Source organism: Schistocerca gregaria, chromosome 5 (assembly GCF_023897955.1).
Source record: "Schistocerca gregaria isolate iqSchGreg1 chromosome 5, iqSchGreg1.2, whole genome shotgun sequence".
Lineage (NCBI taxonomy): Eukaryota > Metazoa > Arthropoda > Insecta > Orthoptera > Acrididae > Schistocerca > Schistocerca gregaria.
Genome location: NC_064924.1, coordinates 379,199,273 through 379,219,950, shown reverse-complemented (window position 1 = coordinate 379,219,950; position 20,678 = coordinate 379,199,273). Strand labels below are relative to the sequence as shown.

General features: G+C 40.1%; 2 protein-coding genes across 2 annotated transcripts in view; one reads left to right on the top strand and one right to left on the bottom strand.

Annotated features, from left to right (window-relative positions):
• The window catches only part of LOC126272045 (N-terminal Xaa-Pro-Lys N-methyltransferase 1-like), a 78,861-nt gene extending 77,552 nt beyond the window's left edge, over nt 1-1,309 (bottom strand). Inside the window, exon 1 of the mRNA XM_049974559.1 lies at nt 1,221-1,309. Coding sequence (XP_049830516.1) covers nt 1,221-1,222 — 2 coding nt within the window. The 5' untranslated portion in view covers nt 1,223-1,309. The remainder of the gene's footprint in view (nt 1-1,220) is intronic.
• A 167-nt stretch (nt 1,310-1,476) lies between these two features.
• The window catches only part of LOC126272044 (golgin subfamily A member 2-like), a 101,991-nt gene continuing 82,789 nt past the window's right edge, over nt 1,477-20,678 (top strand). The window contains exons 1-2 of the mRNA XM_049974558.1: nt 1,477-1,758; nt 1,914-2,072. Of these exons, the coding sequence (XP_049830515.1) occupies nt 1,711-1,758; nt 1,914-2,072 (207 nt within the window). The 5' untranslated portion in view covers nt 1,477-1,710. The remainder of the gene's footprint in view (nt 1,759-1,913; nt 2,073-20,678) is intronic.

The following is a 20,678-nucleotide window of genomic DNA, read 5'->3' as shown; positions in this document are numbered from 1 at the left end:
CTTAAGGCAAATACCAGGATGATCATCTGAAAATGACATATGGCTTACTTCTCTCCCATCCTTACGTAATCCGAGCTTGTGCTCTCACTGTCAGTGGGAGATAAAACCTTCATTTCCTTCCTTACCATAACATTTCCAAAAACTAACATTTGTCAAACACTGGCAACGTTACTGGTAACAAAAGTTTTACAAACTGTACTGAGAATTGTTCAAATGGAAACAATGATATTTCTGCATCTACACCTATACTCTGCAAACCAATGTGAAATGCACAGCAGATGATACTTTCTATTGTACCAGTCATTAGGGCATTCCTCCCATTCAATTCACATGTGAAGCACGATTGCTTAAAAGCTTCTGTGCATCCTGTCTTCCTGATTCCTTTAGGATCCATCACTTACTGTTAGTTCTAGTAACTTTCTAAGTAGGCTTTCGTGGGATGGTTTGCATCTACCTACAAATACCTGCTAGTTCAAATATTTCAGCACCTTCATGACACACTCGCACAATTCAAACAAACCTATGACCATTTGTTCTGCACTTCTCTGTGACATCCAACATCTCCTGCTAGTCCTATTCAGTACAGGTTCCACACCCTCAAGCAATATTCTAGGATGTGTTGAAAAAGTGTTTTGTATGCAATATCCTTTGTAGACTCGTTGTATATCACTAGTATTCTACCAATGAAATGCAGCATGCCACTTGCTTTACTTACGACCAAGACAAAGTCATCATTCGATTTCATATCCCTACAAATTGTTACATTCAGGTATTTCTATGAATTAACCGATTTCAAGTGTCACTCTTCGATATATTAGTCCTCGAGTTACGCTAAATATCAGTCTGTGTCACAACGAAGATCTCTCAGAGGGGTCCAATATCAAACTCTTGTCTTCGTGTATCTAACGCACATATAGCTTTTTGTTTATGGGCTCTTCCATCTTGTGAAACACAACACGAATTGTAATATATTACTTATTTTAAACTTGTTTACTATTCGACACGATGTTATTCCATCCAGGTTGACTACCGGTTTCAAGTACATATGGAGCTATTCCCATTACTACATAAGGAGTAGAAGAGTAAAGTACCTAAACAACATACATAATGCGGCGTCAAACAATATTAAATTTGTAAATGGTAAACAAAGGACATTATATTTTCGGCCGATTAATTAGCATTTGCGGCAAGCAAATAAGTATGATATTACTATTACTCACATTTTCTTCTTCTTTGTAATTGGCACTAACTACATCGAGAATACGAAAAGAAATTATACGAGTGTTATAGATCTATATTTAATTAAATTAAACAATTATCACAACACATTGCCTTCCGTAGCTTAACTGTACACAAGTCACAGATGTATAGCCTAAACACAAACAATTCATCTATCATGTCTTTGGCTTATAAACAAGTGACTTTCACTTTGGTCTCTTGACATTAATAACAATGCTACGTGGAAGCTACAGTTCGCGATTTCTGCCCACGTCACGAGTAAAAACAGACGAAAGAAAGAATTTCGTACTACAGGTTAAATTATTCTACGTCGGAAATTGTGATGAGCAGCTAAAAGTAGTTGACGATACATTTTATGTAGTTGCAGATATAAAGATGTAGTGTTTCAGTGTCAGCTGGACGAAGATAATCATATCTTCTGGTGATAGTTTGGTTGGACAGCTTTGAAATTGGAAACATCAAACATTGAGGATGTCAGATAGGAGTAAGGCGGAGAAATTAGCGCTAGCGCGGAGGAAGGTAATGTGTTCAAACAATCTGACGTTTGTTCAGGGGTAATTTCGATCGTCATATCCTTTTTTAGTGCAACTGTAGTTATTTGCCGTTTCCCAATTGTTGTGACACGTCAGTTGTGTTCCTTGGCGATTAATTAATATATATTTCCGTTCGAACAGCTGAAGGAATACCAGAGAAAAGAAAAAGACACAACACTGAGCGGTACAAGATCCGCTCCGAGAAGAGAAACAACGAAACATTTTTCTAATGATGGTGCGAAGAAAACCACGAAAGAGAGTTTTGTATTCGACTCCGGGCCGTCTCCGGTCCAACAAGAGGTTCGTAACCACGGTGTAAAGCATGGGCATTTTTTTCCACTGACTTCACGCTTGCACTTGGTGTGAAGTGTTAATGAATAGGAATACGGATCGGTCTGCTACCGTTTCTAAAACTTTTAAGGGCCTTCAATGCCACAGTAAGAAAGGTGGATTTGGTTTCTAGTTTATCCTCCAAAATTATGTTACTAAAAATCCTTTATTGTAATTTAGTTACCTGTTGCTGAATACAAATTTTGCATATGTGTCACATCGCACTTTTACATATAAGCCATTAATTGTGGATTTTCTCACCTGCCCTTCATTTCAGATTATGAAGGTGCTTATGTGTGAGCTTTTCTTTTAGTCACTGTGTATGGTTTTGCAATTGTATTAGCCTATGTCTGCGTTCATACTCTGCAATCAGTGTGAAGTTTGTGGCAGGGGTTGCTTCCCATTGTACCATGTTACTTGGGTTTCTTTTAGTACAGAAACGTTATTGTGAGCAGACCTGTTACTGTTATTCAGAACAAATGTTTAGCACTCTTCAACATACATTTTCAATCGCCACATACTAAAGTTGAAGACTGCTAAGGGCAATTGCACCATTACAAATCCACATTCAAGGCTATTCTCCTGAAACTCCTTCCACTCACTGTGACAGTAACATAATAGAACACTTATAATATGTTATTGGTTTTTGATCTATCTGTGCACCCAGTCTGCAAGCTACTGTGAAGTGAATGGTTGAAGGGAGACCTATTTCCCAATGTATGTTATTAGAGCTTCTTCCCACTCCATTCAAATATGGTGTGCAGTAAGAATGACCGCATAATCTTCTCTGTGTACATGGTAATTAATCCAAACTTGCTCTCATGATCCCAACAGGACCAATATGTAGAATGTTTCAGTTCATTCCCAGAATCAGCATTTAAAGCCAGTTCTTGAAACTTGTAGGTGTCTATCTTCAAGATTCTGCCAGTTCAGTTTCCTCACCATCTCTGTGACACTCTCCTACATCTAGATTCTGTGAACCACTATGAAGTGCATTGCAGAGAGTATATCTCACTGTACCAGTTATTACCTGGGGCATTTTCGTGTCCCATTAACATATAGGGTACAGGAAGAATTATTGTTAAATGCCTATGTGTGCTGTAACTAATTCTGTCCTCGCAATCCCTGGCAGAGTGATATGAAGGGGGTTCTCGTATATTCCTAGAGTCATCATTTATAGTTGGTTCTTGAAAATCTGGTAGCAGACTTCAGAAAAGCAGACGGGTGGGATCGGACGCTTCCATCGACCACTTGACATTACTTCATCTGTTAATGACTCTCCATTCAAAATAATGTACTGTGCCCTCCCTACCAATAAATCCTCAGTATAGTCACAAAATAAATCTAATACCCCATACGATTGTACTTTTAATAATAAACGTAGGTGTGGTACTGAACCAATCACTTTTGGGAAATCAAAGAGGATTGAAAGTTCCAGGACATGGAAGGAGCCTGTAAATATGAACCCTGTAGAACAGTTCATAATGGGAGGGAACCTTCATGGTATAGAGTCATTGTAAAGAAACTTCTAAATAAACAGAGATTACTGTAGCGTATAATAAGTGTAGAACAAAGGGTTGGGCTGTAAATAGAGAGATGCTGAATGAAATGCGTTTGGTTGTCAAGAGAACAATATGTGATGTCTTCGATGACTACCGTAGCAGAATATTGTCAAATGATACTTCACAAAACCCAAAGAAATTATAGTTGTATGTAAAGGCTGTTAGTGTCACCAACAGTTGTGTCCAATTCCCAGTGAATGAGACAGAAACTGAAATTGAGGGTAGCAAAGCGAAAACTGAAAGCTTAACTCTGTTTTCAAATTTTCATTTATAGTGGACCATCCAGGTGAATTGCCCAATTTAATCCTCATACCACTGAAAAGGTGAATTAAATAAGTATTAACAGCTTCATGCAAAATTGTGATACCGCCACTGCTGGGTTGCAGAGGTAATGGGAAAACAAGACAGTCGACACGAAGTGTCCCGAGCCAAGCCAGTATATTCAAACACTGAGTCTCGAAGAATATTCTTGGTCATAATTGAGCAATCGTTGCCCATTTCCAGCTAGTGAACTCTTATTGGCTGGCAATGTGTTAAGTGACGCAATAGCCCGCACAGCCACTACACCACATGAATACATGTAAAATGAACTCATCTACTGAATTTGTGGAGAGGGGGAGTGACCCCTCAGTGACTAGAGTGCAGGTAGGGGTAAAAGCTCTTTGTGAAGTGCTGAAAATATACTTTCCATGCAGATGATGTGCCATGACAGATGTCACATGGAAATAGAACAAGGGTTTTATGATAGCACATTTTAAAGACTCGTGTTCCAATCTGAATTGATATAGTCACATCAACTATATACACTACTTGTGTATATACTTTTCACCACACACACCCAATGCACTGTAGATCATAAAGATCCTGAGCTTTCTTTCAAATTTACATTTTACACAGTGTTGAGAAATTCACTGAGCCAATTTCTAGTAAGCTTGTAATATCAGCTTGAGAAGTAAACTCATTTTTTTAAGTGTCTATTTCTCTCATCAAGCCTAAAGTAACACCATAATAGTGCGGCTCGTAAGAAAAGCATTAAATAGTAACAGCAACGGTGACAAAGTATGTGACTAAGCAGATGTCTGCATTTATGCTTATGATTTAACCACTTAGCTGCTGTGATGTTTTTGGTTTAATTCAATATGTTCATAAATTTTTGCTTTTTTTTTTTGGGAGAGGGGGGGGGGCACAATAGATGATCTTTCAAAAACTCTTGGTTTGAACGTGTAATTTATGAACGAGATTTTCACTCTGCAGCGGAGTGTGCGTTGATATGAAACATCCTGACAGATTAAAACTGTGTGACGGACCGAGACTCGAGCTCAAGACCTTTGCCTTTCTTAGAGTCTCGGTCCGTCACACAGTTTTAATCTGTCAGGAAGTTTCATGTAATTTATGGTCGTACCATGTCAGGAAACAGCTCAATTACCTTGTACCCAGATAAAAATTTCAATTTTTGATAAGTTTTTATTTACTGTTACGCATCTTCAACTTTTTAAGAACTGATGAAATCCATTGCCACAAATTATTGTATAAACGTTGTGATGTACATTTAATTTCCTTCACTTAGATGGATATTATACAAAGTATTGGAGAGGATTGCGATTTTTAATCGTATATGGCAATTGCTTGTTTTTGCTCATACACTAATGGCCATTGAAATTTCTACACCACAAAGATGACATGCTACAGACGCGAAATTTAACCAACAGGAAGAAGATGCTGTGAAATGCAAATGATTAGCTTTTCAGAGCATTCACACAAGGTTGGTGCCGGTGGCGACACCTACAACGTGCTGACATGAGGAAAGCTTCCAACCAATCTCTCATGCACAAACAGCAATTGACTGTCATTGCCTGGTGAAACATTGTTTTGATGCCTAGTGTAAGGAGGAGAAATGCGTACCATCATGTTTCAGACTTTGATAAAGGTCGGTTGTAGCCTATCGCAATTGCGGTTTATTGTATTGCGACATTGCTGCTCACATTGGTCGAGATCCGATGGCTGTTAGCAGAAAATGGAATCAGTGGGTTCAGAAGGGTAATACAGAACACTGTGCTGGATCCCAACGGCCTCGTATCACTAGCAGTCGAGATGACAGGCATCTTATCCGCATGGCTGTAATAGATCTGCAGCCACGTCTCAATCCCTGAGTAAACAGAAGGGGATGTTTGCATGACCACAACCATCTGCGCGAACAGTTTGACGATGTTTGCAGCAGCACGGACTGTCAGCTCGGAGACCATGACTGCGGTTACCCCTGACACTGCATCACAGACAGGAGCGCCTGCAATGGTGTAATCAATGATGAGCCTGGTTGCACGAATGGGAAAACGTCATTTTTTCGGATGATTCCAGGTTCTGTTCACAGCTTCATGATGATTGCAACCGAGTTTGGCAACATCGCGGTGAATGCACATTGAAAGCGTGTATTCGTCATCGCCATACTGGCGTATCACCCGGCGTGATGATATGGGGTGCCATTGGGTACACGTCTCGGTCACCTCTTGTTTGCATTGATGGCACTTTGAACAGTGGATGTTACATTTCAGATGTGTTGCGAGCTGCGGCTCTACCCTTCATTCGATCCCTGCAAAATCCTACATTTCAGCAGGATAATGCACAATTGCATGTTTGCAGATCCTGTATGGGCCTTTCTGGGTACAGAAAATGTTCGACTGCTGCCCTGGCCAGCACATTCTCCAGATCTCTCACCAATTTAAAACGTCTGGTCAATGGTGGCCGATCAACTGGCTCGTCACAATACGCCAATCACTATTCTTGATGAACTGTGGTATCGTATTGAAGCTGCATGGGCAGCTGTACCTGTGCACGCTATCCAAGCTCTGTTTGACTCAATGGCCAGGCGTATCAAGGCCGTTATTACGGCCAGAGGTGGTTGTTGTGGGTACTGGTTTCTCAGGATCTATGCACCCAAATTGCGTGAGTAATCACATCTCAGTTCTAGTATAATATATTTGTCCAATGAATACCCGTTTATCATCTGCATTTCTTCTGAGTGTAGCAATTTTAATGGTCAGTAGTGTATTTTGAGGTTTTAACATTTTCCTTGTTTGAGTATTTTTCTCAATTTTGCGTTTTCTAAGTTTGGACTTAGCAAAAACATAAAGTAGGTGTTTAACTGTAGGTCTGCCTGGGTGCAATTTTGATATACAGTTTGAAGAACACGTTAACCTCGCCTACCCCAAATTGGCTATTTCAGTTCATCTAAAAGAAATGGATCACTCTGTTTTCAACATTGAAAAGAATTTGTTAATTATATTTAACAAAACAAAATGAAATGTTTAAAATGTTTTGGAAGAAATACATATCATGATGGCAAGAAAGGGAGCTCTAGGTTCAACTTTGAATAATCAGATTGACTTGAGACACTACAATGTTGTATTGAATTTTGATTGAATGAATTCTCACTGGTAGTTACTAGAATGGTTTTCACATAAATTGAGCAACTGTATAATACTCAAATACTACTCCTTTGGTAATTTTATAATACTGTGATATTGATATAAAGCAGATTATCTTTTATCTTTCATTTTATGTATGCAATAAACTGGATTTCTTAAAGTTATGTAATGCAGTTCCCAACATTAGGTTGTTTTCCCAGTTATGATTTCCTCCTTGTGGCTGTTTGTGTGTTCATTTTGTCTTCCTCTTTGGCACCATAGACCTTTCGCCTTCCACCGTATTGCTTGCCTCCATGAATTGCTTACACGACATTGACCTGATAGCCATACGGCAGAAGTGTGCAACCAGTAGTTGTACCTGGAAAGAATGAAATACTGCAACAGTGGTGTGTTAAGTCAGTAGGGCTGTTTGTGGATGAACCTGTTGTTTATAGGGAGATTGCACTGCTAGAAAATGCTTCAAGACCTGCAGATAATCTAAATACAGTTTGATACAGTGGCAATCACTCCCTCACAAAAACACACATTTGGCTTCATGTGCAACTTTCAAGTGGAAAAAAGTTTCTTTGTCAGTGGAGAGAATGTTTCATATAATGCTCTGTATTTTCATCATCTGGAGCCTGCTTTCCAACGCAGTCTAGTACATAATAAATTATAACCCTGTGCTGTGACAGGGCTCACATTTTGTGTCTACACATCAAATTAACGTTGTAATTATGTAGTATGTTTCTACAATGATGATGTGGCAAGCGCTAACCCTTACCCAGGATTAATTTTTTAACCATTATTTTGTTTAAATAATGGGATATGACTGTCTGGAATTGGAAAGGTAATAAGATCTTTAATGTAGTTGTTACAGAGAGACCATCTGTCACCTGATTGGGGACGTGCTATCTGTAATGCGCACTAAGTGTTATGGGCAATACATGATTAAATTATGATGGAGGAATGCTTTCATCCAGGGACTAAGTCTTAACCAGTCAAGCATTGGGCATTAATATCTCCACGGCACTTAATATGTCAAAGGCATTCTATACCATACAATCCATTAGTAGCACTGCAAGTGTCTTCGTCTATCTCCTGCTTTGTTTTCAACCCCTCTCCTCTGCCCGTTTGTCGTGACCTACTCTACTGGGATCACATAACCAAAATGTTATTGTATTTGCTTGTTTTTTGTCTTCTTTTTTACAATATTCCTCCGCCTTCTTCTTATGTTGCATTTTCCTGCACTCTGTCCATCATTTTTGTGTTATTTTCCCCTGCCTTTACTGCCTCCTAAAATCTCAGTTCTAAGCTAGTTTCTGTCTGATGTTTCTGATTTTTGTGTTTTTGTCCATTTTTTTTTATTTTTTGCTCCAGAAGTGTGAAAATATTTGTTTTAAAATCTACATCTACCATTGTGAAGTGCATGGCAGAGGGCACAGTAATAGAAAAATAGAAAGTCCTGGACAACGTATAAATAATGAAAGAATGAAAGGTAACCACTCACCATTCAGCTCTATCATTAACTGGTCAGCAAGTATATAAACAAGATTGAAAACAATACTAAGCTTTCAGACAGTGTTGACCTGTCTCAGAGCAATCTAAAACACATTTTACATCTATATCAAAACTCAGCAAACCTCTGTGAAGCACTTCTATTATATCAAATATTAGACTTTCTTCTCATGCCATTAGCATAAGGAGTGAGGAAAGAATGTTGCTTAAATTAAATTCTTGTGTGTGCTGTAATTAGTCTGATCTTGTCTTCATGATCCCTACAATATCTGCATGTAGAGGGCTGTAGTATGTTTCTAGATTCCCAACTTAATACTAGTTTTTGAACATTTGTAAGTAAGTTTTCCCAGGATGAGAGGACACAGTATGTTATCTTCAATGGATAGTCATCTTGAGATGTACAAGTAACTTCAGGTGCGAAGCAACCTTAGACTGTTTGCAGATGATGCAGTTATCTACAATGAACACCGTCTGAAAGAAGCTGCAGAAATATTTAATCAGGTCTTGGTAAGATTTCGCAGTAGTTCAAAGATTGGCAACTTGCTGTAAATGTTCAGAAATGTAAAGTTGCGCACTTCACAAAGTGGAAAAACTGGCTATTAGTATCATAGTCAAAGTTGGAATTGGCTAACTCGTACAAATACCTAGGTGTAACACTTTGTAGAGACATGAAATGGAATGTTCACGTGCGTTCAGTTGTGGGAGAAGCAGTCTATAGACTTCAGTTTACTGGTAGAATACTGGAGAAGTGCAATCAGTCTGCACAGGAGACTGCTTGCAAATCACTTGTGCAACCCATTCTTGAATATTCCTCAAGTGTATGGGGCCAACATGGGATATTGAACATACTGTATTTACACGAATCTTGTGCACTATTTTTTTAGCTTAAGAATTACTCAAAATTGGGGTGCGCATCAGATCAGCTGGCGCATTAGATTCTAGTACAAACTTGGTATGTTAATCGGTATTTCTTACCCTGTGTGATCTAAAGTGATGATGATGAGGTCCCATACTCTGAGGAGCATAGGCAGATGATGTGGGAGACCCGCACCGCCGTACTAGGCAAGGTCCTAGTGGAGGTGGTTGATCGAAACTAGCAAAACATTTATTAAACTCCAGCAAGAAAATGTAGGTACGGCATCTGTGAATTAAAGAAAGGAAGACATGAATCAGGTTGGAGGTTGTTGTTGTTGTTGTTGTTGTTGTTGTTGTTGTTGTTCTCTTCAGTCCTGAGACTGGTTTGATGCAGCTCTCCATGCTACTACATCCTGTGCAATCTTCTTCATCTCCCAGTAGCTACTGCAACCTACATCCTTCTGAAGCTGCTTAGTGTATTCATCTCTTGGTCTCCCTCTACGACTTTTAACCTCCACGCTGCCCTCCAATACTAAATTAGTGATCCCTCAATGTCTCAGAACATGTCCTACCAACCGATCAATTCATCTAGTCAAGTTGTGCCACAAGCTCCTCTTCTCCCCAATTCTATTCAATATCTCCTCATTAGTTATGTGATCAACCCATCTAATCTTCGGCATTGTTTTATAGCACCACATTTTGAAAGCTTCTATTCTCTTCTTGTCTAAGCTATTTATCGTCCACATTTCACTTCCATACACGGCTACACTCCATACAAATACTTTCAGGTATGACTTCCTGACACTTAAATCAATACTCGATGTTAGCAAATTTCTCTTCTTCAGAAACACTTTCCTTGCCATTGCCAGTCTACATTTTATTTCCTCTCTACTTCGACCATCATCAGTTATTTTGCTCCCCAAATAGCAAAACTCCTTTACTACTTTAAGTGTCTCATTTCCTAATCTAATTCCCTCAGCATCACCCGACTTAATTCGACTACATTCCATTATCCTCATTTTGCTTTTGTTGATGTTCATCTTATACCCTCCTTGCAAGACACTGTCCATTCCATTCAACTGCTCTTCCAAGTCCTTTGCTGTCTCTGACAGAATTACAATGTCATTGGCGAATCTCAGAGTTTTTATTTCTTCTCCATGGATTTTAATATCTTCTCCGAACTTTCTTTTGTTCCCTTTATTGCTTGCTCAATATACAGATTGAGTAACATCGGGGATTGGCTACAACCCTGTCTCACTCCCTTCCCAACCACTGCTACCATTTCATACCCCTCGACTTTTATAACTGCCATCTGGTTTCTGTACAAATTATAAATAGCCTTTCGATCTCTATATTTTACCCCTGCCACCTTCAGAATTTGAAAAAGTATTCCAATCAACATTGTCAAAAGCTTTCTCTAAGTCTACAAATGCTACAAACGTAAGTTTGCCTTTCCTTAATCTTTCTTCTAAGATAAGCCTTAGGGTCAGTATTGCCTCACGTGTTCCAATATTTCTATGGAATCGAAACTGATCTTCCCCGAGGTCGGCTTCTATCAGTTTTTCCATTTGTCTGTAAAGAATTCGCGTTAGTATTTTGCAGCTGTGACTTATTAAACTGATAGTTCGGTAATTTTCACATCTGTCACCACCTGCTTTTTTTTGAATTGGGATTATTATATTCTTCTTGAAGATTGGGATTATTATATTGTTCTTGAAGATTGGGATTATTATATTCTTCTTGAAGTCTGAGGGTATTTCGCCTGTCTCATACATCTTGCTCACCAGATGGTAGAGTTTTGTTAGGACTGGCTCTCCCAAGGTCGCAAGTAGTTCTAATGAAATGTTGTCTACTCCCAGGGCCTTGTTTCGATTCAGGTCTTTCAGTGCTCTGTCAAACTCTCCACGCAATATCATATCTCCTATTTCATCTTCATCTACATCCTCTTCCATTTCCATAATATTGCCCTCAAGTACATCGCCCTTGTATAGGCCCTCTATATACTCCTTCCACCTTTCTGCTTTCCCTTCTTTGCTTAGAACTGTGTTTCCATCTGAGCTCTTGATATTCATGCAAGTGGTTCTCCTTTCTCCAAAGGTTTCTCTAATTTTCCTGTAAGCAGTATCAATCTTACCCTTATTGAGATAAGCCTCTACATCCTTACATTTGTCCTCTAGCCATTCCTGCTTAGCCATTTTGCTCTTCCTGTCGATATCATTTTTGAGACGTTTGTATTCCTTTTTGCCTGCTTCATTTACTGCATTTTTATATTTTCGCCTTTCATCAATTAAATTCAATATTTCTTGTTACCCAAGTGTTTCTACTAGCCCTCGTCTTTTTACCTATTTGATCCTCTGCTGCCTTCACTACTTCATCCCTCAAAGCTACCCATTCTTCTTCTACTGTATTTCTTTCCCCCATTCCTGTCAATTGTTCCCTTATGCTCTCCCTGAAACTCTGTACAATCTCTGGTTCTTTCAGTTTATCCACGTCACATCTCCTTAAATTCCCACCTTTTTGCAGTTTCTTCAGTTTTAATCTACAGTTCATAACTAATAGATTGTGGTCAGTCCACATCTGCCCCTGGAAACGTCTTACAATTTAAAACCTGATTCCTAAATCTCTGTCTTACCAATATATAATCTATCTGATACCTTTCAGTATCGCCAGGGTTCTTCCATGTATACAACCTTCTTACATGATTCTTAAACCGAGTATTAGCTACGATTAAGTTATTCTTTGCCCAAAATTCTATCAGGCGGCTTCCTCTTTCATTTCTTAGCCCCAATCCATATTCACCTACTATGTTTCCATCTCTTCCTTTTCCTACTGAAGAAGTCCAGTCACCCATGACTATTAAATTTTCGTCTCCCTTCACTACCTGAATAATATCTTTTATCTCATCATACATTTCATCAATTTCTTCGTCATCTGCAGAGTTAGTTGGCATATAAACTTGTACTACTGTAGTAGGTGTGGGCTTCGTGTCTATCTTGGCCACAATAATGCATTCACTATGGTGTTTGTAGTAGCTTACCCGTACACCTACTTTTTTTTATTCATTATTAAACCTACTCCTGCATTACCCCAATTTGATTTTGTATATATAACCCTGTATTCACCTGACCAGAAGTCTTGTTCGTCTTGCCACCGAACTTCACTAATTCCCACTGTATCCAACTTTAACCTATCCATTTCCCTTTTAAATTTTCTAACCTACCTGCCCGATTAAGGGATCTGACATTCCACGCTCTGATCCATAGAACGCCAGTTTTCTTTCTCTTGATAACAACGTCCTCTTGAGTAGTCCCCGCCCGGAGATCCGAATGGGGGACTATTTTGCATCCGGAATATTTTACCTAAGAGGACGCCATCATCATTTAATCATACAGTAAAGGTGCATGCCCTCTAGAAAAATTACGGCTGTAGTTTCCCCTTGCTTTCAGCCGTTCGCAGTACCAGAACAGCAAGGCCATTTTGGTTAGTGTTACAAGGCCAGATCAGTCAATCATTCAGACTGTTGCCTCTGCGACTACTGAAAAGGCTGCTGCCCCTCTTCAGGAATCACACATTTGTCTGGCCTCTCAACAGATACCCCTCCGTTGTGGTTGCACCTACGGTACGGCTATCTGTATTGTTGAGGCACGCAAGCCTCCCCACCAACGGCAAGGTCCATGGTTCATGGGGGGAGGGGTTAGAGGTTATCAGATTTAAAAAAAAGTACATATTTCGGATCTGAATTCTGTTTGCAGTCATCAGAAAAAAATCCATTAGTGCCACGAAAGGAAATTTTCTTCAGTTGTCGGTTCAAATAGAATGTGTCGTGTTTTTTTGCTTGTTGAAATTTAGTTACTGTCCATACATTACAATGGATTGTTGTACTTCAACCTTGTTTCATTATTGTTGGCCTACTACAGCACTTTGCATTGTGTTTGCATTAGGTATTCATGAAATTGAAGGCAAGCAGAGAATATCGTATGGAGCTACTTCAAGTGTAAAGTAGTTCTTTATGCCGAAAAATATGGTAACACAAGGGCAGGAAGAGAGTTCAGTGTAGCTGAGAGTAACGTTCACTTATGGAAGAAACAGAAATTGCGATTATTTGCAACTACCGCTACTAGAAAGAAATTCACTGGAGCTCGCAAAAGAAGACATCCTGATGTTGAAGTAAATGTTTTGGAATTCGTTCAAGAAAGGAGAAAGAATGGGCAACCTGTGACCATTAACACCATAATAAAAAAAAAAAAAAAAGCAAGAGTTGGCTGCAGCTCTTAATATACCGAAGCAAGAGCTTAAGGTTAGCTGGGAATGGGTTGATGGCTTTGTGAAATTAGCAGGCATAGCTCTGCGACACCGTACAACAACGTGCCAAAAGCTTCTACAGGATTTTGAGAAGGAACTGCAAGAATTTCAGCAGTATGTTATCACACATCGGAAAGAGAAGAAATTTTCAGTAGCCAAATAGGCACTGCTGAAAAGACTCCAATTTGGTTTGTAATGGTGCGTAATTACATGATTATTGAGAAGGCTACCAAAGAAGTTACCATCAAAAGTGTGAAAAATAGCATGCCAGTAATACGGGCAATCACAGAAGATAGGAACAAATTTCCCTCTCTTTTTTTAATGTTCAAGTGGAAAACAATCCCCAAGACTCCAAAAAATGAAAAGCTATTCCCTTATGACCTCATTGTTCGGAATCAAGGGAAGGAATTGATGACTGAAACTTTGATGCTTGACAGGCTCTGAAATATGTGGTAACTCTCTACTGGTAGGCTTTCCAAGAAATCATCAATGATGTGTCTTGATGCATTTCGTGGTCATCTCACTGACGATGTAAAAAAGGAGATCCACAGCCTTCACAGTGACCTTGTTATTAGTCCTGGAGGAATAACTACTGTATTACAATCCCTGGACATTAATATAAAGAAACCTTTCAAAAGTTACGTTCAGGAACAGCACAAAAAATGATGTTGCGAACCGAATCTTGAACTGACTCCAACAGTAAAAATTAAACCTGCTGCTCCCTACATTATTGTGCTCTGGGTTTCGGCTTCCAAGGATTCCAGTAATGATGATATTAGTGAATAATGATGAATAACACCTGTAATTTACAGTATGTTTCTTTGTATGTCATGTAGGTAATCAAGTTAGGAATTTTTTTTAATAATGAAAATGTCACTTATTACCATAATGAGCAACTTAAAAATTAATTATTGTTGTTTTTTATCGTTCATGTATACGTTCACTATTGTTTGAAAGAAAGTTAGCATTGTAAAATAAATTTCACACACATGTGCACACATTGGAATGCTTGCCCTGCAGGAACTTTAGCAACATGCACAATGCCACCTCAAAAAGCTCTCCATCCTGTTCACTTCATGGCCGGTCACTGTGCCGCAACTGAGAGAATCTCTGCTGTCATAGACCAACACCTTCAACCTACTTCCCGGAACCTCCCTTCTTATATAAAAGATACCAACCATTTCTTCCTCCAACTCTCCACAGTTCCTGTCCCTTTACCACATGGTGCCCTGCTCATCACTATTGATGCCACCTCCCTGTACTCTAACATTCCTAATGACCATGGCTGTACCACTATTGAACACTACCTTTCCCAATGCCTGATGGATTCCAAACCAACAACCTCTTTCCTAGTCACCATGACGAACTATATCCTCACCCACAATTACTTCTCCTTTGTAGGCATTACCTACAAACAAATCTGGAGTATGGCTATGGGCACCCGCATGGCACCATCTTATGCCAACCTACTCATGGGCCATCTAGAGGAATCCTTCATAAACACCCAGAATCCTAAACCTCTCACCTGGCTCAGTCACAGACAGCTTTGCTATCTGGATCGAAGATTAGGACACCCTATCCACATTCCTCCAGAACCTCAACAACTTCCCACCCGTTTGCTCTCCACCTGGTCCTAGTTAACCCAAGAAGCCACCTTCCTAGATGTTGACCTCCACCTCGAAGATGGCTACATCAGTACCTCCATACATATCAAACCTACTAACCACCAGCAGTACCTCCACTTCGACAGTTGCCACCCATTCCATACCAAGAAGCCCCCTCTGTACCGCATAGCTACCTGTGGTCATCACATCTGCAGTGACGAGCAGTCCCTCTCAAAATATATCAAGGGTGTCACTGAAACTTTTACTGACCATAATTATCCTCCCAACCTTGCACAAAAACAAATCTCCCATACCTTATCTTTCCAGTCTCCCACCACCTCTTAAAGTCCCACTGTCCGGCCACATAAAGGAGCATTCCCCTCATGACTCAGTACCACCCAGGACTGGTGCAGCTGAAACATATTCTCCACCAAGATTTCCATTAACTCTCTTTGTGCCCTGAAATGAGAACTATCCTGCCCACTACCCTACCCACCCCTCCCACAGTGGTATTCCGCCATCCACCGAACCTGCACAATATACTCGTCCATCCTTGCACAACCCCTGCTCCCAATTCCTTACCTCATGGCTCATACCCCTGCAATAGACATAAATGCAAGACTTCTCCTATACATCCTCCCACCACCAGTCCAGTTACTAACATCACTTATTCCATCAAAGGAAGGGCTACCTGTGAAACCAGTCATGTGATCCACAAGCTAAGCTGCAACCACTGTGCTGCATTCTATGTAGGCATGACAACCAAAAGCTGTGTGTCTGCATGAATGGCCACTGACAAACTGTGGCCAAGAAACAAGTGGACCACCCAGTTGCTGAGCACGCTAACCAGCATGATGTTCAATGACTGCTTCAAAAGCCTGTGCCATATGGATCCTTCCCACCAATACCAGCTTTACTGAATTGCGCAGGTGGGAACTTCCTTGCAGTACGTCCTGTGTTCCCATAACCCTCCTGGCCTCAACCGTCGTTAGTTACTGTCATCACCCATCCAGTCCCTTCCGTGTTCCTATTCCAGCACTACACAGTTGTCATTCCACCACGACACCCAGTTTTTTATTTCTCTCCTTTTCCTCAACTTCCTGCCCCGTCCCCTCCCCCACTTCTCCCCTGCCCTCCATTTAACCTGCAGCACTTCACTGTCCACCAACCCCCACCATACTATGCCTCCCCGTCCCAGTCTCCTCCTTACCCTCATCCAGTCACCACTCCCATCATGCACTGGTGCTGCTGTTCGTGGTGTTGTCAGTTGCCTGAGACTGCAGTCGTGTGTGTGAGTAGCGTTAGCGTGCAGGTGTGCGTGCACGTATTTTTGACAAAGGCCTTAATGGCCAAAAGCTGTAATTGTGAGAATCTTTTTGTTGTGCATATCTGTGACTCAACATCTTCTCTATATGGTGAGTAGCAACTTTCCTTCTCATAATATAGTTACACTCCCTCCTGGATTTTCCACTGTTTGATTAAAAGAAATTACAATTTTACCCTACCAGTTTTGTGCCAAAATTCCTTTTTTTATTAATTTAATTTTTTTTAATTGGGGTGCACATTACATTCAATGGCCCATTACATTCATGTAAATACAGCACAGAGAAGGGCAGCACAAATGGTCACATGTTTGTTCGATCTGTAGGAGAGTGTAACAGAGATACTGAAAAAGCTGAACTGGTGGACTTGAAGTTATACATAATCTATCCTGCGAAAGTCTAGTAACAAACTTTCAGGAACTGGCTTTAAACAATGATTCTACGTGGGACATGCACAGGGATCACGAGGATAAGATTAGAACAGTTACGCCATGCATAGAAGCATTCAGTCATTCTTTAAGTGAGTGGAATAGGAAGAAACCCTAATAATTGGTACAATGGAATGTACCCTCTGCCATGCACTTAATGTTGGTTTGCAGAGTACAGATGTGAATATAGATGTAGACATTTGCATCTACCAGCTTAGGTAGAGATGTAGCTGTTGACCATTCAACACCTCATCTATAAATTGAGTGGTTACATTTACACAGCCTTCCCTTATTCAGAATCTTTGTTTTGTTATACCATCCTCTTTCCTGCAGTAGATGTGTACAGACAAAGGGCAATCTTCACATTGCAGTTACCTCTGAATTATATATGTGTTTTCCTAGATCTCATCATTGTTTCTTATCTTCCAAACCTCTTTGCTTTGTGTTGCACTCGTTATTTTTCTATTGGTCCATGTTTCAAGTACCTTTAGTGTTACCAGTTTGTAATTCATTGTTATGCACCAGCACACATATAATCATTTTGATCTTACCACTGTAGTATGGTGTGTAGTCTCCATTTTATTATTTAATCTATGACCATATCTGTACTCCATAAGCCACCTTGTAGATTGTGGTGGAGTGTGCTTTGTGTCCTTTCGTCGTCATCTTTTCTTGTTCATCATGAATGATATACAGGAAGAACAATGTGTTTCATTCAACATCTCCTTGTCTGTAGTCCCATGATTTGTTTTACTCATTATGCAGTAATATGTTTCATCAGGAGTTTCTTTACAGTGGTTGTATACCGTGGGGGATCTCTTCCATCATGAAGTGCACTACTAAGTACATATCTATCGAGTGCTTGGTTAGCTGTTTGTCTAAACTTGAGCCAAAGTAGTTCTACATCCTTCTCTCCAGCACTAAATGTTTAAAGTTCCTTTTGAAATATGATACTGTCACTTTATGAAGTTTGCTGAACTTAATTTTTTTATTTTATTTATTTATTTATTTTTTTAGTTGAATTTTGTACTTTGATAATATTTTTTCTACAACTGCCTCAATGCCACTGATATCAGTTTCTGTGTGAATATCCTCCAAGAGGTCAGATCAGTTTGTTGCTATTTGATCAAACATCTTCACTAAAGCAGCCACCCAACTGTAGGAATGCACATGGCAGGTGTCATATATGAACCATTATTTGCAGCTGGGTACACTCAGTGTGCAAAGTCGCTGCCAGCAAAAACTCCTACATATACCTGGATGTAACACTTTGTAGGAGTATGAAATGGAATGATCACATGGGCTTAGTTGTGGGTGAAGCAGTCTATAGACTTTGGTTATACACTGAACTATTATTTGCATTTGCATACACTCAGTGTCGAAAGTTGTCAAGGGGCAGATATTTGTTCAGATCATATATTAGTGGTGGCTGAGGTTCTAGTTAAATTGAAAAGAAGCTGGAAATGACAGAAGAAAGAGCACATTAACTATGAGAAACTGAAAGACAAAGGCAATTATGAAAAATTAGAGTGTGCATATTGTAAAATCATGATGCAAGGACAGGAAACGGAATGCACAAAAGGAAGATGCAATCATTTTAAAAATTGGATCAAAAAGGCAGCCAAGGAAACGCTTGGAATCAAGGAGAGGAAAAAAGTAAAGAAAGAATGGTTAACACCAGATGTGATAACCATGATGGATGACCGCAGGAAATGGAAAACTGTAAACACAGAAGAAAAGCGCAACTACAGGAGGTTAAATAATGAATTAAGAGGGGAGACAGAAAAAGCAAAGGAGAAATGGCTGACAGAAAAGTGTGACAAGAGGGCGAAATTAGAGATAGAAGGAAAATATGATTTGATGTACAAAGAAGCAATGTATTTGAGATTCAGGGAAAAGAGAAACAACAATGGACTAAAGGAAGTAGAGGCAGCATACAGTAAAATGGTGAGTGAACCCCAAGAAATAATGAGAAGATGGGAAGAATATATAAAATGGCTATATGCTGCAGACAGCCGACCAAATGAAGGAGAAGAAGATGAAGTTGCAGATGATGACAGGAAATTCAATACTAACTGTGAGGCTGAAGCATCTATGAAGGAGATGAAAAATAGAAAGGCAATGGAAATTCTACATCTACATCTACATCCATACTCCGCAAGCCACCTGACGGTGTGTGGCGGAGGGTACCCTGAGTACCTCTATCGGTTCTCCCTTCTATTCCAGTCTCGTATTGTACGTGGAAAGAAGGATTGTCAGTATGCTTCTGTGTGGGCTACAATCTCTCTGATTTTATCCTCATGGTCTCTTCGCGAGATATACGTAGGAGGGAGCAATATACTGCGTGACTCCTCGGTGAAGGTATGTTCTCGAAACTTTAACAAAAGCCCGTACCGAGCTACTGAGAGTCTCTCCTGCAGAGTCTTCCACTGGAGTTTATCTATCATCTCCGTAACGCTTTAACGATTACTAAATGATCCTGTAATGAAGCGCGCTGCTCTCCGTTGGGTCTTCTCTATCTCTTCTATCAACCCTATCTGGTGCGGATCCCACACTGCTGAGAAGTATTCAAGAAGTGGGCGAACAAGTGTACTGTAACCTACTTCCTTTGTTGTCGGATTGCATTTCCTTAGGATTCTTCCAATGAATCTCAGTCTGGCATCTGCTTTACCGACGATCAACTTTATATGATCATTCCATTTTAAATCACTTCTGATGCATACTCCCAGATAATTTATGGAATTAACTGCTTCCAGTTGCTGACCTGCTATTTTGTAGCTAAATGATAAGGGACCTATCCTTCTATGTATTCGCATCACATTACACTTGTCTAAATTGAGATTCAATTGCCATTCTGTGCACCATGCGTCAATTCGCTGCAGATCCTCCTGCATTTCAGTACAATTTTCCGTTGTTGCAACCTCTTGATATACCACAGCATCATCTGCAAAAAGCCTCAGTGAACTTCCAATGTCATCCACCAGGTGATTTATGTATATTGTGAATAGCAACGGTCCTATGACACTCCCCTGCGGCACACCTGAAATCACTCTTACTTCGGAAGACTTCTCTCCATTGAGAATGACATGCTGCATTCTGTTATCTAGGAACTCCTCAACCCAATCACACAATTGATCTGATAGTCCGTATGCTCTTACTTTGTTCATTAAACGACTGTGGGGAACTGTGTCAAACGCCTTGCGGAAGTCAAGAAACACGGCATCTACCTGTGAACCCGTGTCTAAGGCCCTCTGAGTCTCGTGGACGAATAGCGCGAGCTGGGTTTCACACGACCATCTTTTTCGAAACCCATGCTGATTCCTACAGAATAGATTTCTAGTCTCCAGAAAAGACATTATACTCGAACATAATACGTGTTCCAAAATTCTACAACTGATCGACGTTAGAGATATAGGTCTATAGTTCTGCACATCTGTTCGACATCCCTTCTTGAAAACGGGGATGACCTGTGCCCTTTTCCAATCCTTTGGAACGCTTCGCTCTTCTAGATACCTACGGTACACCGCTGCAAGAAGGGGGCAAGTTCCTTCGCGTACTCTGTGTAAAATCGAACTGGTATCCCA